We start from the raw sequence: 12,585 nt of genomic DNA, 5'->3' as shown, positions 1-12,585 counted from the left end.
ATGAGAGCTTCAGTGCTTGAGACAGCAGCATGTGTTTTTTTTTTCTGTGCTTCACATTTGCACCAAGACCAGTGAAGTCCTTTTGGGTCTCACTGGAAAGGGTGATATCAGTCGTTGTGATCAGCTGTCTGTGTGTGTCTTAGATGTGATGTCTGCTGCATACTGATAGACTGGGACTCTGAAAAACCTGTCAGCTTTTGCAGGCCCATCAAAGTTTAAACAGGTCTCAACCATGTGAGACCTGTAGTCATTTTAATTGACTCCACCTGTTTGCTGTTCAGATGCTTGGTTTATAAATGGATATGCTGGATCAGAGGACTCATTCATCTAGCACAGCATCCCAGTCTCTACTGTAGTGGAAAAAGCAAGATAAACATTAGGCTTTGGTAGCAGTGGCTAGCAGCAAGGATGCCAAATGGTGTTTCCTTTGCCTTCTGGTGCACCTGTGAAAATTCTCCCTCTTGGACCTGTTCTGGACATGGCTTCTGGTCTCCACTCAGGTGAAAGCTGGAGCCAAGGGAGTAGGCTTCTTGCAGACTGGAGCGTGGTGGTCGCACCTTGCTCAGCAAAGCGAACCAAGAAGTAGCTGCCTGCACTAGATCTGTCGGTCTAGATTGCAAAGTAAGCCTTTAAGCACGTCATAAATTTGACCCACTTCATATACCAGAAGGCAGATGGGAAGAACAGGCATTCCAAAATAAAGACAAAGATGGGTTTTAATCTCTTTCTGTTTTGTAGCATTAGTTTTGTAGGAGTGTAATGGGCTTTAAAAAAATCTCTACAGGTGGACAATCCCAACCTCTTCTTTAAAATGTCTCATCAAACTCCCAGTCCATGGAGTGTAGCATGACTTACATTGTCTCTGCAGTGGTCAGTGGAGGAAAGCAATTTCTCTGAGGCAGGATCTGAACAACCAGCTACATACCAAGTGCACTGAGTCAGTGCCAGTAAATTTGTAAGTGCTGAATCACAACTGAGCTCTTCAGAGATACTGCACTATAACACATGTGCCTCTTCAAACATGAAAGTTAGGCTCTCTTAATTACTCAGCACCTTCATCAAGTATAATTCAAGATTTTGTTTCATTCATTGCACCTGGGGCCATACCTTTGTTGCAAAAGAAATTCGTCCTTTTGCACTGCACTGGCTATCTCCAGTTAACATCTTCTAAGAACAAGGTGGCTTCCCTGGAGAGGCTGCTAATTGGAGCAGTTAGACCTATTCCCTCTTCTTTTACCAGCTGCATCAAGATATAAATTGCAAGTGCTTATGATTTCAGAATTTTTCAGCTTTAAAGTGCTGAAAAAACATACAAGTGTTCCTTGTACTAAGGCACAGACTTTTTATATTTAAATCTTTTCCTCCTCTGCTTTTCTGCTGATCTTACAGCTGTACCACAATTTTATGCAAACTGATCTTTTTATTTGCTTTCATAAGAAATGTCTCAGCTGTAGAGAAAAACAAAAGTGAAAAATGTTGCAATTCTACACAAGATTGAAGCAGTTACTAATAATGTTAATTTTTCATGGTCGTCAGAAGAAAAATAGAACTGTCTGTTAAAAACATTGAGAACTTTGTAGTTTTGATGCCTTGAGTCCTTTTCAATTTGCAGATCCCTAAGATTTTTTCAGTGAACAAACCACTGAATAGCTAATGTAAGTCTGTGGCTGTGGCAATAGACGTGAGATTTGCCTTACTACCATAGAAGCAATCTGCAGATCACCCTGAAAACTACTCCCGTAACCTGTTCCAGCAGTAAATAAACTGGATTTTTGAAAAGCAGTCAAAGGCCTTGACAATACAGACCAGATCATAGAGAGATTTTTCAAATGTGAACAGAGGCGCCTCTGCATCTCCATGTGACTCAGTCTCTGGCTTGTGTCAGTGGGGAACTACACTCTGATGACAAAGCCACTGATAAATCCAGTATGTTTCAGCTGTTTGTGCTTTGTTGGTAGATGCACTTTTTTTTTTTTTCTTTGCTGCTACATTTGCTGAGGGAGCATGATCTAAACCAAAAGCATGTAGAAGTGAAATCAAAGTGGCAAAATGTGTGTACCAGGCTTAACAACTGAAGTTAACTCTGAGTAAAACTTTGCCTTTTTTCATCCTCCTCCCAGGTGTTTGCTGAGCCCTCCATCAGTCTGTTTGCTCTGGAATGCTGCAAGGGCAGAGAGCTGCACTTCACCAAACCCATCAATTCTGTTTTGAATGAGGACCTTCATTTTTACACTCAGTCTGTATGGGTGAGAAGTGGATTGTGAGTATGGAAGAAATATTCTTAATATTGTAGGAGCTAATGCTGAGCATGTGTTTTCTCACAATTGCTGCCTTTTTTCATAGGATGCATTTTACATTCTGTTATTTTAAGACATTTCAAAATCCTAAAATGTTGTTGAATGCTAGATCCACCTTTTGAACCAAGAGCTGAAATAAGAAATCTGGGCAGGGGATGCATTTTTCCCCTGCTAAGAACCATCCTTTTATCCCTATGCATAATGAACAATAGAGCCTGTTGTTCAAGCCAGGAGCCAAAAGTAAATCAGTTTTGAGTCCTGACTCACAAAGACAGGTAGAATAAACTCAGTCTGCCTTTATTAACTGGTTGTAAAATACCTGCTGTAAACTGAAGTGATTTAACATGAACCACTGCAGTGGTTCAGTGAAGCCTGACAAGCTGTTTAGCTGCCACAGTCAGTGACTTGTGAGAGAAGCTTGGGGCAGATGGGACAGCTGGAGCAGTAATTTGCTTCTGCTGTTAGTTTAACCCCCCCATGACTGATTAAACATCCAGCCTCTTCTGTGAAAACCATCGTGCATCTGCGGAAGTGACCTTCCAACCTTTCCCTTCTCCTCTTTTCACCTTCTGGAGAAGCTCCCAAGTATTCTGCCTTGGCCAAGTTTCAGGCCTGCACTTCGACAGCAGGAACAAAGAACTTGCCGAGTCTTGCAACGGAGGCTGACTGGAAACTGCTGTTCTTCAAATGTGACACACTTCCTGCCTTCATTTTTAACCTTTTTCCCACTTCTCTCATGGCATTCACATACACAAAGCTGTAATTGTCTTCAGAGGTCTTATGGGATGACACAGAATCATGCCAAATTTGAACTAATTAAGAAAGGAATTCATGTAGACTGTTCACTGCTTACATACACCTCTGTTGTGATTCTTGCAATGAATTATGCAAACTCATTGAGTCTATTACCTCCTAGAAGTTAAAACCCGTCTACAGATATGTGATAACACTGCTGCATGCTCCTCTGATTCTTAGAGGTTGGTACAAAGCCTAAGCCTAACCTAGCTGATGCTCCAGAGCACTGCTTGTGGACTGTTTTTTTCTTTCAGACATTTCACACAAGCTTTTTCTTGAAACGTTGGCTAAGAATTGAGCCTCTTTTTCTGTAACAACAGTCACCAGCTCTTGACTGTAGCAGTGGGCCCATATCACTTTCACCACAGAGCTTTGCCAATTTACTCTGCATTCTAGTCCCTAGCTTCTATGCCGCTTCAGTTCTGAGCCCATTCAGAAAATACATACATGTAGAGTGAGTGATATCTGCTGCTGTTGCCTCGTGGTGCCCCAAAAAGTGCTTCCTATGGGGTAGTATCTCTTTGTGAGCTTTTTCTGCCATCTCATCAGGTGTGTGGCTGTAAAGGAAGGGTGAGGGCTTCAGGGCCACATAGTAGAAAAGCATGGCAGAGTAAGTGCAAGGTTCCAGCCCCTTCCCCACCTTCCTGCTTGTTTCTGAGCATCCCAGCTGGGTTAGCTGGTTCCTGTCTCTGTGAAGAGTCAGGACAGAATGAAAAGTTGCTTGGCTGGGCTTCCTCCGAGTTCCTCTTGGCATTCCCCAGGAAACAGACCTCCACAGTCTGTCCTCATCCTACATTGCAAATACATGTAGGTAGCTTAAAGACTGAGGGTGTGACAGGTGATTGTGGGAGACTTCCAGTCCTGGAGCGCTGGTTTGCCTTATCTGTAACCAAGAGTTCAGGAAGGCAGATTAAGAGGGTGTTTGGGTTCCTTGCCCCGAAGCCTACTGTCAACTTTAAACAAATGACAGAGTAAGATTTATGTCTGTGCGATGGCATCTTGCTGCTGTGCTGATCCTCGGGAAAGATCCTTCCTGAGCCAACTGACCACCTCAGTGAGAAATGGCACAAGCCTCGGCTGTGGTTTGCTGAAAAGGGCTGGGGACCGAGGTGCTCCAGGGCCTGAGAAAGATGGAATAGTGGGGGCTTGTCTGGTCTACGAGAGCCCAGATAAGCTTTGTCAATGTCAGCAAATGCCAGCATAACATGTGCTTTGGCAACAGAAACTGATTTCAAATGGGGCTGTTTAATATCCTGAGGAAAACATTAATTTTCATGAATTTTCAGTGACTTCTCAGAAAGTATCACAAGAAAAAAGTCAGAAGCATGTTAGAAGTAGAAGGAACACCTAGTGGTTGTCAAGCTGCTCTGTTATTCAGGAGGTATGAGACTTAATTTGAAGAAACAGTGGTAAGGCCTCACTAAGAGACCGATCACTGTTGGAATATTCCTCCATGGATGCTCAGCCTCCTAAGCAAGGCTAGCTGGCTGCTCCTCCAAGTTATGCATGATGGGGAAAGTAAATTACAGGTGCTGTGAGCACTGTTTGTGGATGTTTTCTCACTGACTTAAAACAAACAGAGTGCAGCCATCCCTCAAGTTCTTGGCAGCTGACCTGTAGAACAGGTAACTGGGGAAACCAGTGTTTGCTTTGTGTTCCGATGAGTTAATGAGTCAAACATTTAGGTTCACTGTCTGCACAACAATGTCCTATTGATTTAAACAAAACTGATCTATAATCCTGAGGCTGCCTTTGTAAGCAGCAACACAGTAACTACTGAGCAGATGTCTAGATAAAAGGGATCTGTATGTGCTGACACTTTAACTCTGTTAAATGTTTTGGCCATGTTCACGTTCAGGTATGTTCACTAGAGTAAAATCTGTTACAGCAATTTATGGGTTTTGGAATAAATATTTTTTATGCATTTTTATATTCCAGACAAGTGGATTTTTTTATAGTTTTAGTTACTATAAAAGAAAACACTGGTCAAAATCATCTCGTAATTAATATATACAACCACGCAAAGCTGCTAGTACTGCTGTCTGACGTGTGGCTTCCCAGTTTGCTAATGCATGCCATGCCCACTGCAACCTGTAGTAATCCCATCTAGGTTAATGCAAAGATTCTCAAATTTGTGGGAAAAGCTTGGGGAAGAAAGGAGGAGCCTACAAGTTTGAGGTAGGCAAACAAGTCTTAATTTAGACAGAAAACAGCTAAAACAGATGCTATTCTAGGGCATGGTAATGCAGCTTTGCTGGTGTCCCTGCTGTGGGGAGGTCTGGGGACTTTCAAGAGCACAGTCCTGAACATAAGCCCACAGTTTAGTTTTGTTACAGTTAACATCTAGTCTTTCACATTCTGTTTTCTGTATCCAGGTGGATTGCATATGAAGGATGCAATTTTTTAGGAAAGCAGATTCTGCTGGAGCCCAGTGAGATTTCCAACTGGAGTGAATACAGTGGCTGGAAAGTCATCGGCTCCCTTCGTCCTATGAAGCAGGTACTGTAAGAGTGTATAAGGACTTGTGCACCTGGGCAGGGGCAATCCCAAGTACAAATACAAGCTGGGTGGAGAATGAGAGTAAGAGCAGCCCTGATGGAAGGACCTGGGGGTGTTGGTTGGTGAGAAGCTCAATGTGAGCTGGCAATATGCACTTGAAGCCCAGAAAGCCAACCCTGTCCTGGGCTGCATCAAAAGAAACCTGACCAGCAGGGCAAGGGAGGTGATTACACCCCTCTACTCTGCTCTTGTGAGACCCCACCAGGAGCCCTGCATTCAGCTCTGGGGCCCCCAACATAAAGGAAATTGAATAATCCTTAAGGGACCCTTCCAACCCAAACCATGCTGTGATTCTGTGACTTTTTTTTGATGGGGGTTAGTGCAAAAGTATCGGTTGTACCACTGAGTATAATGCTGCACATCATATTCCTTAAATCAGGCCAAATGATGACAGCCAGAAGGACATACCAGAAGATTACTGTAGCAGAAAATTTCTCCACTGGCAGTTACTGAGATCTATATTAGGTTCCTAAAGGAAAATAATTCCTTGTTTCTTGGAGTCAAGTTTTGTTTTTCTGTACGGCTCATTAGCATGTTCTCTAGATATGCTATTTTTACATTTTTGTAATATAAAAATATAAACATATAATGAGAAAACCAATTCTATATTGGCTTGTTTTATAATTAACATTAATGGAAGAAAGAACAAGTTTGCTGTAGCCTAGATTTCCAAAAGAAGCAAAATTTATGCAGTCCCACCAGTGTTCTCCATCCTTACCTCACCCCAAGTAATGCCAATTTCTAATTCTGACCCTTCACCTTTCCAAGGGGTGTCAGGTAATCAGGGATACTGATGAACTCTAAAACAGCCAAAGCACATGCTGCTGTGTGCCCAGCCACACATCGCTGTTAGGAGCACAGTGTCCTGGAAGACAGGGAAAGGGAGAGTGGAAGGGAATGTGAGCAGTAACTCCACAAAAGAGTTTTCAGTAGCTCTGCTGCTCACAGAACAGCTTGTCTCCACTTCATGTCAAATGCTGCTTAATTTTTAAATCACAGATTCAACTGGGGAGATGTTACAGTGAACAAACACGATCATCTTTCCTGTTAGTTATGCATTATATGCTTCCCCAATGGAAAAGGAAAGTAATTTTAACAAAAATGATTTGTTAGTCTAGAAGTTGACAGTTCCCTGGAATTATTTGGAAGTGGTAACTATCAAAGGATCCCATTTTGGCTCTGTTTTTGCAAATAACAATAAAATAATGTATGCTGATCGTAAAAACAGAATTCTCTCTTCAGACATTAATCTGAAGAGCTTTTGTATTCAGTAGCATCCTTTTTTATATTGCAACAGTGAGTAATATTATAAGTAGGGCCTCAGGTATGTTGCTGGGGTTTTTGGCACTTGGAGTTTGTATGCTGCTTTTTGGTTTTGTTTTTATTTTAAATTCTGCAGACAAGGCTTCCTTGAGTTTGTGCAGTCAGTTGGTCATGCTTGACACTTCCGTGGGCATATGTTGGGGTTTGTTTTTCTTTTTCTTTTTTTTTCTTTTTTTTTCTTTTTTTTTGTGGTAGTATTCCAGTCTCTAAAACTTGTTACCACTTTATATTTCCTCCTCCTTTCTGTGTCAAGTCTACTGGTGTAATAGGTACTGCAAGAAAAGCTAAACACTTGAAACTAATGCAAGATGAGACAGTTTTGCTCAGTGACTTTCCAAATATGATCCCCTCCTTGTAAAGAACATATACAATATATATATATATATATATATGAATACATGGATGAATATGTTACATGAATTCATGGATGGTTGGTAGGATGGAGGTTTTATTGTCTCTTAATGTAGGATTTGTTTTATTATGGAAAAAGAAGGTTCAGAGCTCCCAGAAGAATTTGGCATCTGGGGGGAGCTGCCATTTATAGCTCCCTTTCCTTTATTTGCTCTGAAATCTGTGAATAATGTGAATAATCTGTGAATGAAACCACAAATCCTGTAGTAGCCCTACACAATCTATTTTTTGAGTAAGCTGAGTAAAAGGAGATGCTAGTTCAGTACCCTCTTTTCTGTGTATGTTCAAAAGCAATGGTGAAACTTCTCAGCCATATATTCCAGTTAATGGTGTGGAAGTTGCTGGATATGTGACTCAGCAAGTTCTGTGTTCAGAGAGTAAAAAGCTTGTGGATTATACCCCATTTACTGGCCTTGGAGTGAATGAAATGTGAACTAAGGCTATTTGCATACCACAGGAATTAGTTGTATAGACAAAAATACACTAAAAAAAAAAATATTGCTGCTTACAGCTGTCTGTCTGCATGTGAAAAACATTTAGTGCTGCCTTACGTGCACATTCGTTTCCACTGAAATATTTTACATAGTCATCTGGAACTGGGGAATGCAACGTGTACTTTAGAAAACTAATGTATGATGGAAGGGAGGCACTCTGGCATCAACCTTTTGAATCTGTGTGGTGTTAACTCTCTTCCTTCACACCATTTCAGCCAGCAGTGTACCTCAGAATCAAGAACAGAGCCCACGGTAAATACCTGACAGTTTCTGGAAGCCTAGCAGATATAAGAGCAACATCAGTGTGCGTGTCTCCATACAATGGCAAGAATACCCAGCTCTGGCACTACTGTCGTGGACTCTTCAAATCCAAGGTGAGTTTCCAGATTCTGGAAGTGGGTTGTAACACCTGGATTTCTAAAAGAAGCTAGCATTAACACTGGGATATCTTTTGGCATCTCTGAGGCATGTTGAACCAAAACTTCTATAACCTGTATCTTCCTGCTGTGTACAGACAGATGTGCTCTGTCTGCTTTGGCAAATTAGACAACTTTTTATATCTGCCTAATGGCACTGATGTTCTTCTAAGTAGTAATCTTTTTTTTTTGTCTGAAGTCACATTTAAGAACATTTATTATCTCTAAATAGTTAAGAATTTCTCTGAAAAGGAATAAACGAAGAAAGGCTGTGTTTTTGTATTAATGCTGCCCTTGATGGTCTGTTTTTAACATAAAAAAGCTGTTGACCTAACATAAGAAATAACTAGAGTAACAAAGACCACCTTCTGTGATTGAGCAACTAGTCAATTGCTGAATAATCTGTTCCTGGCTTACTCGCCAGGAACATTACCAACTATAGCATGATTACTATAATATTTTCAGTGCCTGAAACAGAAATAAGTCAGACACAAAACTGAAGCTTTGTGGCCTGGATCTCATTTTTCTTTTTGCTTCTTAGGCTAACAATGCCTGTCTGGATGTCATTGGTGGCAGAGACGTGCCTGGAGCCAAAGTCGCACTCTGGGCAGAACATGGGAAGGAAAGGCAAAAGTGGAGACTCAACGAGGATGGAACCATCAGTTCATACCTCAGCGACCAACTGGTACTTGATATTAAAGGTATGTAAAAAACAAATGAAATCAACCCTCACGCGTTCTAAATGCATTTAAGATTGTGGCCAGTTGCAGTATTCCAGCTCCTTTGTATTCCAGCTCCTAAGGTTAAATACTGGATCCTGTGTTGCTAGTTTTATGTTCAGTTGCTTGACAGTGGGACAAGTCGTTATTGTTTGATCCCAGAGGTTTACTTTGATCAAATCAGTTATTCTACCTCAGGGAATTCAATAGTGCTGATAGCAAGAAATGGTGGTTATAGAAGACACAACAGTGGTAGAAAAACCACCACCACCAAACAGGTGTGCCTAAAGAGAAAAGTGCTTGCTCCTGATGTTTTCAGGCTGGTGAAAATTCTCATTGCTGATGTACGAGTCCTACTGACCCATCATGGTAGAACAGCCTCACTGGAGGCTGCCTGTTCCTCATGCACAATTCATTCCAGCCCCGCTGCTGGTGTGCTAAGGTTTTATCCCTAAGGAAAAGTGGTGGGACAGTGACCTTACAGTGTCTGGTTATGAGGCTGGGGACTCCATGGTGCTGCCTTCTCAGATGGAAGAACTAAGTGAATTAGCTGATGGCCTAACACCTCTGCAGGGTTTACAGACCAGGGTAATGGCACACCCCACATCTGAAGTTATCAACCTTTACAGTAAGTGTCCCGCTGGCCATTACAGATCTGACCTTTGCACCTCAAACTTACTGACAGTGAATTCTCAGCTCAGTGATGTTAAATACAGCATTTCTGGCTTCCAGAACTAAGGAGTTAAACCACCATTACTAACTGATAAATAGTGACTAGCAAGCAATTAGATGCAAAGTGAAATCCCAACTGGTAATACTGATAGCAATTCTTACAGTAAAGCTGTGCCACCTAGATTACTGCACAATGTTGAAGGCTCGAGCAGGGAGGTACCATTTGACTGCTTTTTAGAGCACAGATTTCTATTTATGGCATGGTAAAAATGCACTGTTATTTCTATGCTACGTGTATTTGAAGGAGAGAAATTTTAAAGACTTCCTAAATCTGGGGTTGAAATGGTTATTTTATGCCAAATACCCCATAGCTGTAATTCTGTGTATTTTCACTCTAGCAATATGTAAGTTAAAAATCCACTCACATAGTGGGATCTCAGGGTCTGCCAAAAGCAAAAACTTCTTTAGAGGTGCAGTTTTTTTGCACAAAGGAATATTGAGGACTCAAGTTTGTGGTGGACTCTGCTTCTGAATTAATAGAGCTCCTTAGGGCTTAAGTTGATAAATGATAGTTCGAAGGAGACGAACAGCGATGGAAAGGCAGACAGTAGCCTGTCCCTCACAGAATGTCTTTCAGCTACTTCTCTTCTTAGTCACGTTTTTAAAGATTCTATTGAGACTTTTCTGAGCTTTTCTTTTTTAATGGTTTGCCTTTATGAATTTGTTTTGTTTTTAAGGAGGAAATTATTATGACAAGAATCACATCATTATGAATCAGCCAGTAGAGGACAAACATTCACAAAAATGGGACATTGAAATATTGTGAGTAAAACCCACCACACATATGGACCTTATGTTGTTTCTTAACATCTGGAGGAAAAAACCTACTACTGAAGTCATGCACCACTGGAACCTTATGCAGCAAATCCTCTCTGCTTTCCTTTGTGCAAAGCACCAGCTCCTTAAACCAACTGGATTTTGCTCAAATCTGGAGGATGTGAGGGTGAGCTAAATAATGTCTTTCCACCGGGACTGTACTCTGAGCTGATTCTTTTAGAGGCCTCTCCTATGAAAGTCGCTGTTACTCTTCATCTAAAGAATTAAAGTAAATGCAGAAGGCTAGACAGAAGTTTTGCAGGATATGAACTGCAAGAGATAATATGGAAAAGGCTCTTTAGAAACGTTGTCTTTTCCTGTCTCTCAAAAACTGATGAAAGCTCACTGAAGTATGACTGCACTATTGAGCTTGATAGAGGTTGAGTTGGATTTTTATGTCTCAAGGGAAACAGTTCAGGCTCTAAGCAATCCTGAACCTCAAATCATATCTCTTGCTAAAGTGCAATTTATTTTGTTCATAAAGACAACTTTGAACTGGAATTCCCAGCTCAGTATATGAAATGGGGCAATAATGAGTCTGACTGTTACCTTCCTAATGTTACTGGTAGGCCTTTGTCTTCATTTGTTTTAGCAAGACCAACTTTCCAAATTTAAGAACTTGTTTTGCAGATCCATGGGCTGTGTCCAACCCATGAAATTGTGAGTAATCCCTGAAGATCACTTTTAAACGTAGGCATAGATGCATATATCAAGAGAATCAGCTATCTTGGGTCAGACTAGATTTCTACAAGGGCTTACTGAATTTAGAACAGTGATGATTTTACTCTAGCTTGTTTTCATGTATATAGACTAATTTAATACAATATAATTTGTTCCTGAAGCCATGTCTTCCTTCAGAAGGTAACTCACTAAGTGCTAGCAGCCTGCATTCCAACTTGCTTGATGTCAAAGAACAGTGTAACAACTATTTTAAGGTTCCTCTGGCTCATCAAAGGAGCAGGAATTAGACTAATGAAGACCAGTCCAGCATGCTTGTAGATTCTTCAGTTTCAGCAATATGCAGCCATCCCACCTGCTGTCACTTAAGGTAGGGAGAAAAAAATACTGTACTGCAGTTGTTGCAGGCTTGTAATAAGCATGTTCCTCACTCAACATGGACAAATACATAAGGAACTGCAGACACTTGTAGGGCTGTTAACACCTCAAGTGGAATAGAAGTCCCTTAGTTCACTGGTATCTTCATTTTGCATGTCACTAAATTAATCTACTTCATTGAATATGTAATTTTTTTTCCTTATTTGTATATTCAGGGTATGTATTTCTATAACTATTTAAAGAGTTTAGATTAGTGAAAAACAAAGCTATTTTAGTTTCCAAAAGCTGTAACTATTCCAGTGCACCCAAACAGGATTCATCCTTAAGCAAGTAAAAACCCATGACCCTATTTGCCACAGAAGTAAAATATATGGATGTCTATTTTTGTATGAAATGGAATTCTATACAGTACTATTTAAAAAAAAAGTCTACTTGCACTTAACTTACTATTTTACATTCTAAAATTATCATAAATCTGCTGTTTAAATAACAGATTTCCAAATGTATGTATATATTTTTACAACTAAAGCACTTGTTTTGCTTTTTTTTAATATAAGTCAGTGTATCATGTTCTACATGTGATTTGCTTTCTATATGCAATTTTAAAGCCTGTGTAAAAAGTTCTAGTCTTTTAAATCAAGAACAACTAAATCATATTTGGTGTGCCAGTGTTACATAACCAAGTGAAGAAGGCTTTTGTACTTAAGATATCTTGAATGTAAAATGCTAAGCATGTATATTTTAATTGTATAAAACTTTTTAGGAGGAATCTTTTGCCTGTTGGTTTCTTTTTAAACAAACTTATCAAAACACAATAAGAGTTTTTAATAGATATCAAGCATATTCCTGTCAAGTATTTTCTTTCAACTGGCCAAAAAAACAGAACTAAGTAAGTATATTCAATAAGTGACTGCCATTATATTGGTTTGCTTACTAAATGTAGGTTTTAAAGTATTAAGGTAATTGC

At 40.2% G+C, this 12,585-nt stretch overlaps 1 protein-coding gene across 2 annotated transcripts in view; it reads left to right on the top strand.

Annotated features, from left to right (window-relative positions):
* Positions 1 to 12,387, top strand: part of CRYBG3 (crystallin beta-gamma domain containing 3) — a 93,379-nt gene extending 80,992 nt beyond the window's left edge. For both annotated transcript variants that reach the window (XM_068692523.1, XM_068692534.1), the window contains exons 18-22: positions 2,121 to 2,260; positions 5,468 to 5,591; positions 8,095 to 8,253; positions 8,837 to 8,996; positions 10,424 to 12,387. In XM_068692523.1, the coding sequence (XP_068548624.1) occupies positions 2,121 to 2,260; positions 5,468 to 5,591; positions 8,095 to 8,253; positions 8,837 to 8,996; positions 10,424 to 10,512 (672 nt within the window). In that variant the 3' untranslated portion in view covers positions 10,513 to 12,387. The remainder of the gene's footprint in view (positions 1 to 2,120; positions 2,261 to 5,467; positions 5,592 to 8,094; positions 8,254 to 8,836; positions 8,997 to 10,423) is intronic.
* The last annotated feature ends 198 nt before the right edge of the window (positions 12,388 to 12,585 follow it).

Source organism: Anas acuta, chromosome 1 (assembly GCF_963932015.1).
Source record: "Anas acuta chromosome 1, bAnaAcu1.1, whole genome shotgun sequence".
Lineage (NCBI taxonomy): Eukaryota > Metazoa > Chordata > Aves > Anseriformes > Anatidae > Anas > Anas acuta.
Note: the sequence above shows the minus strand (reverse complement) of the source record. Positions and strands in the feature narration are given on the sequence as shown.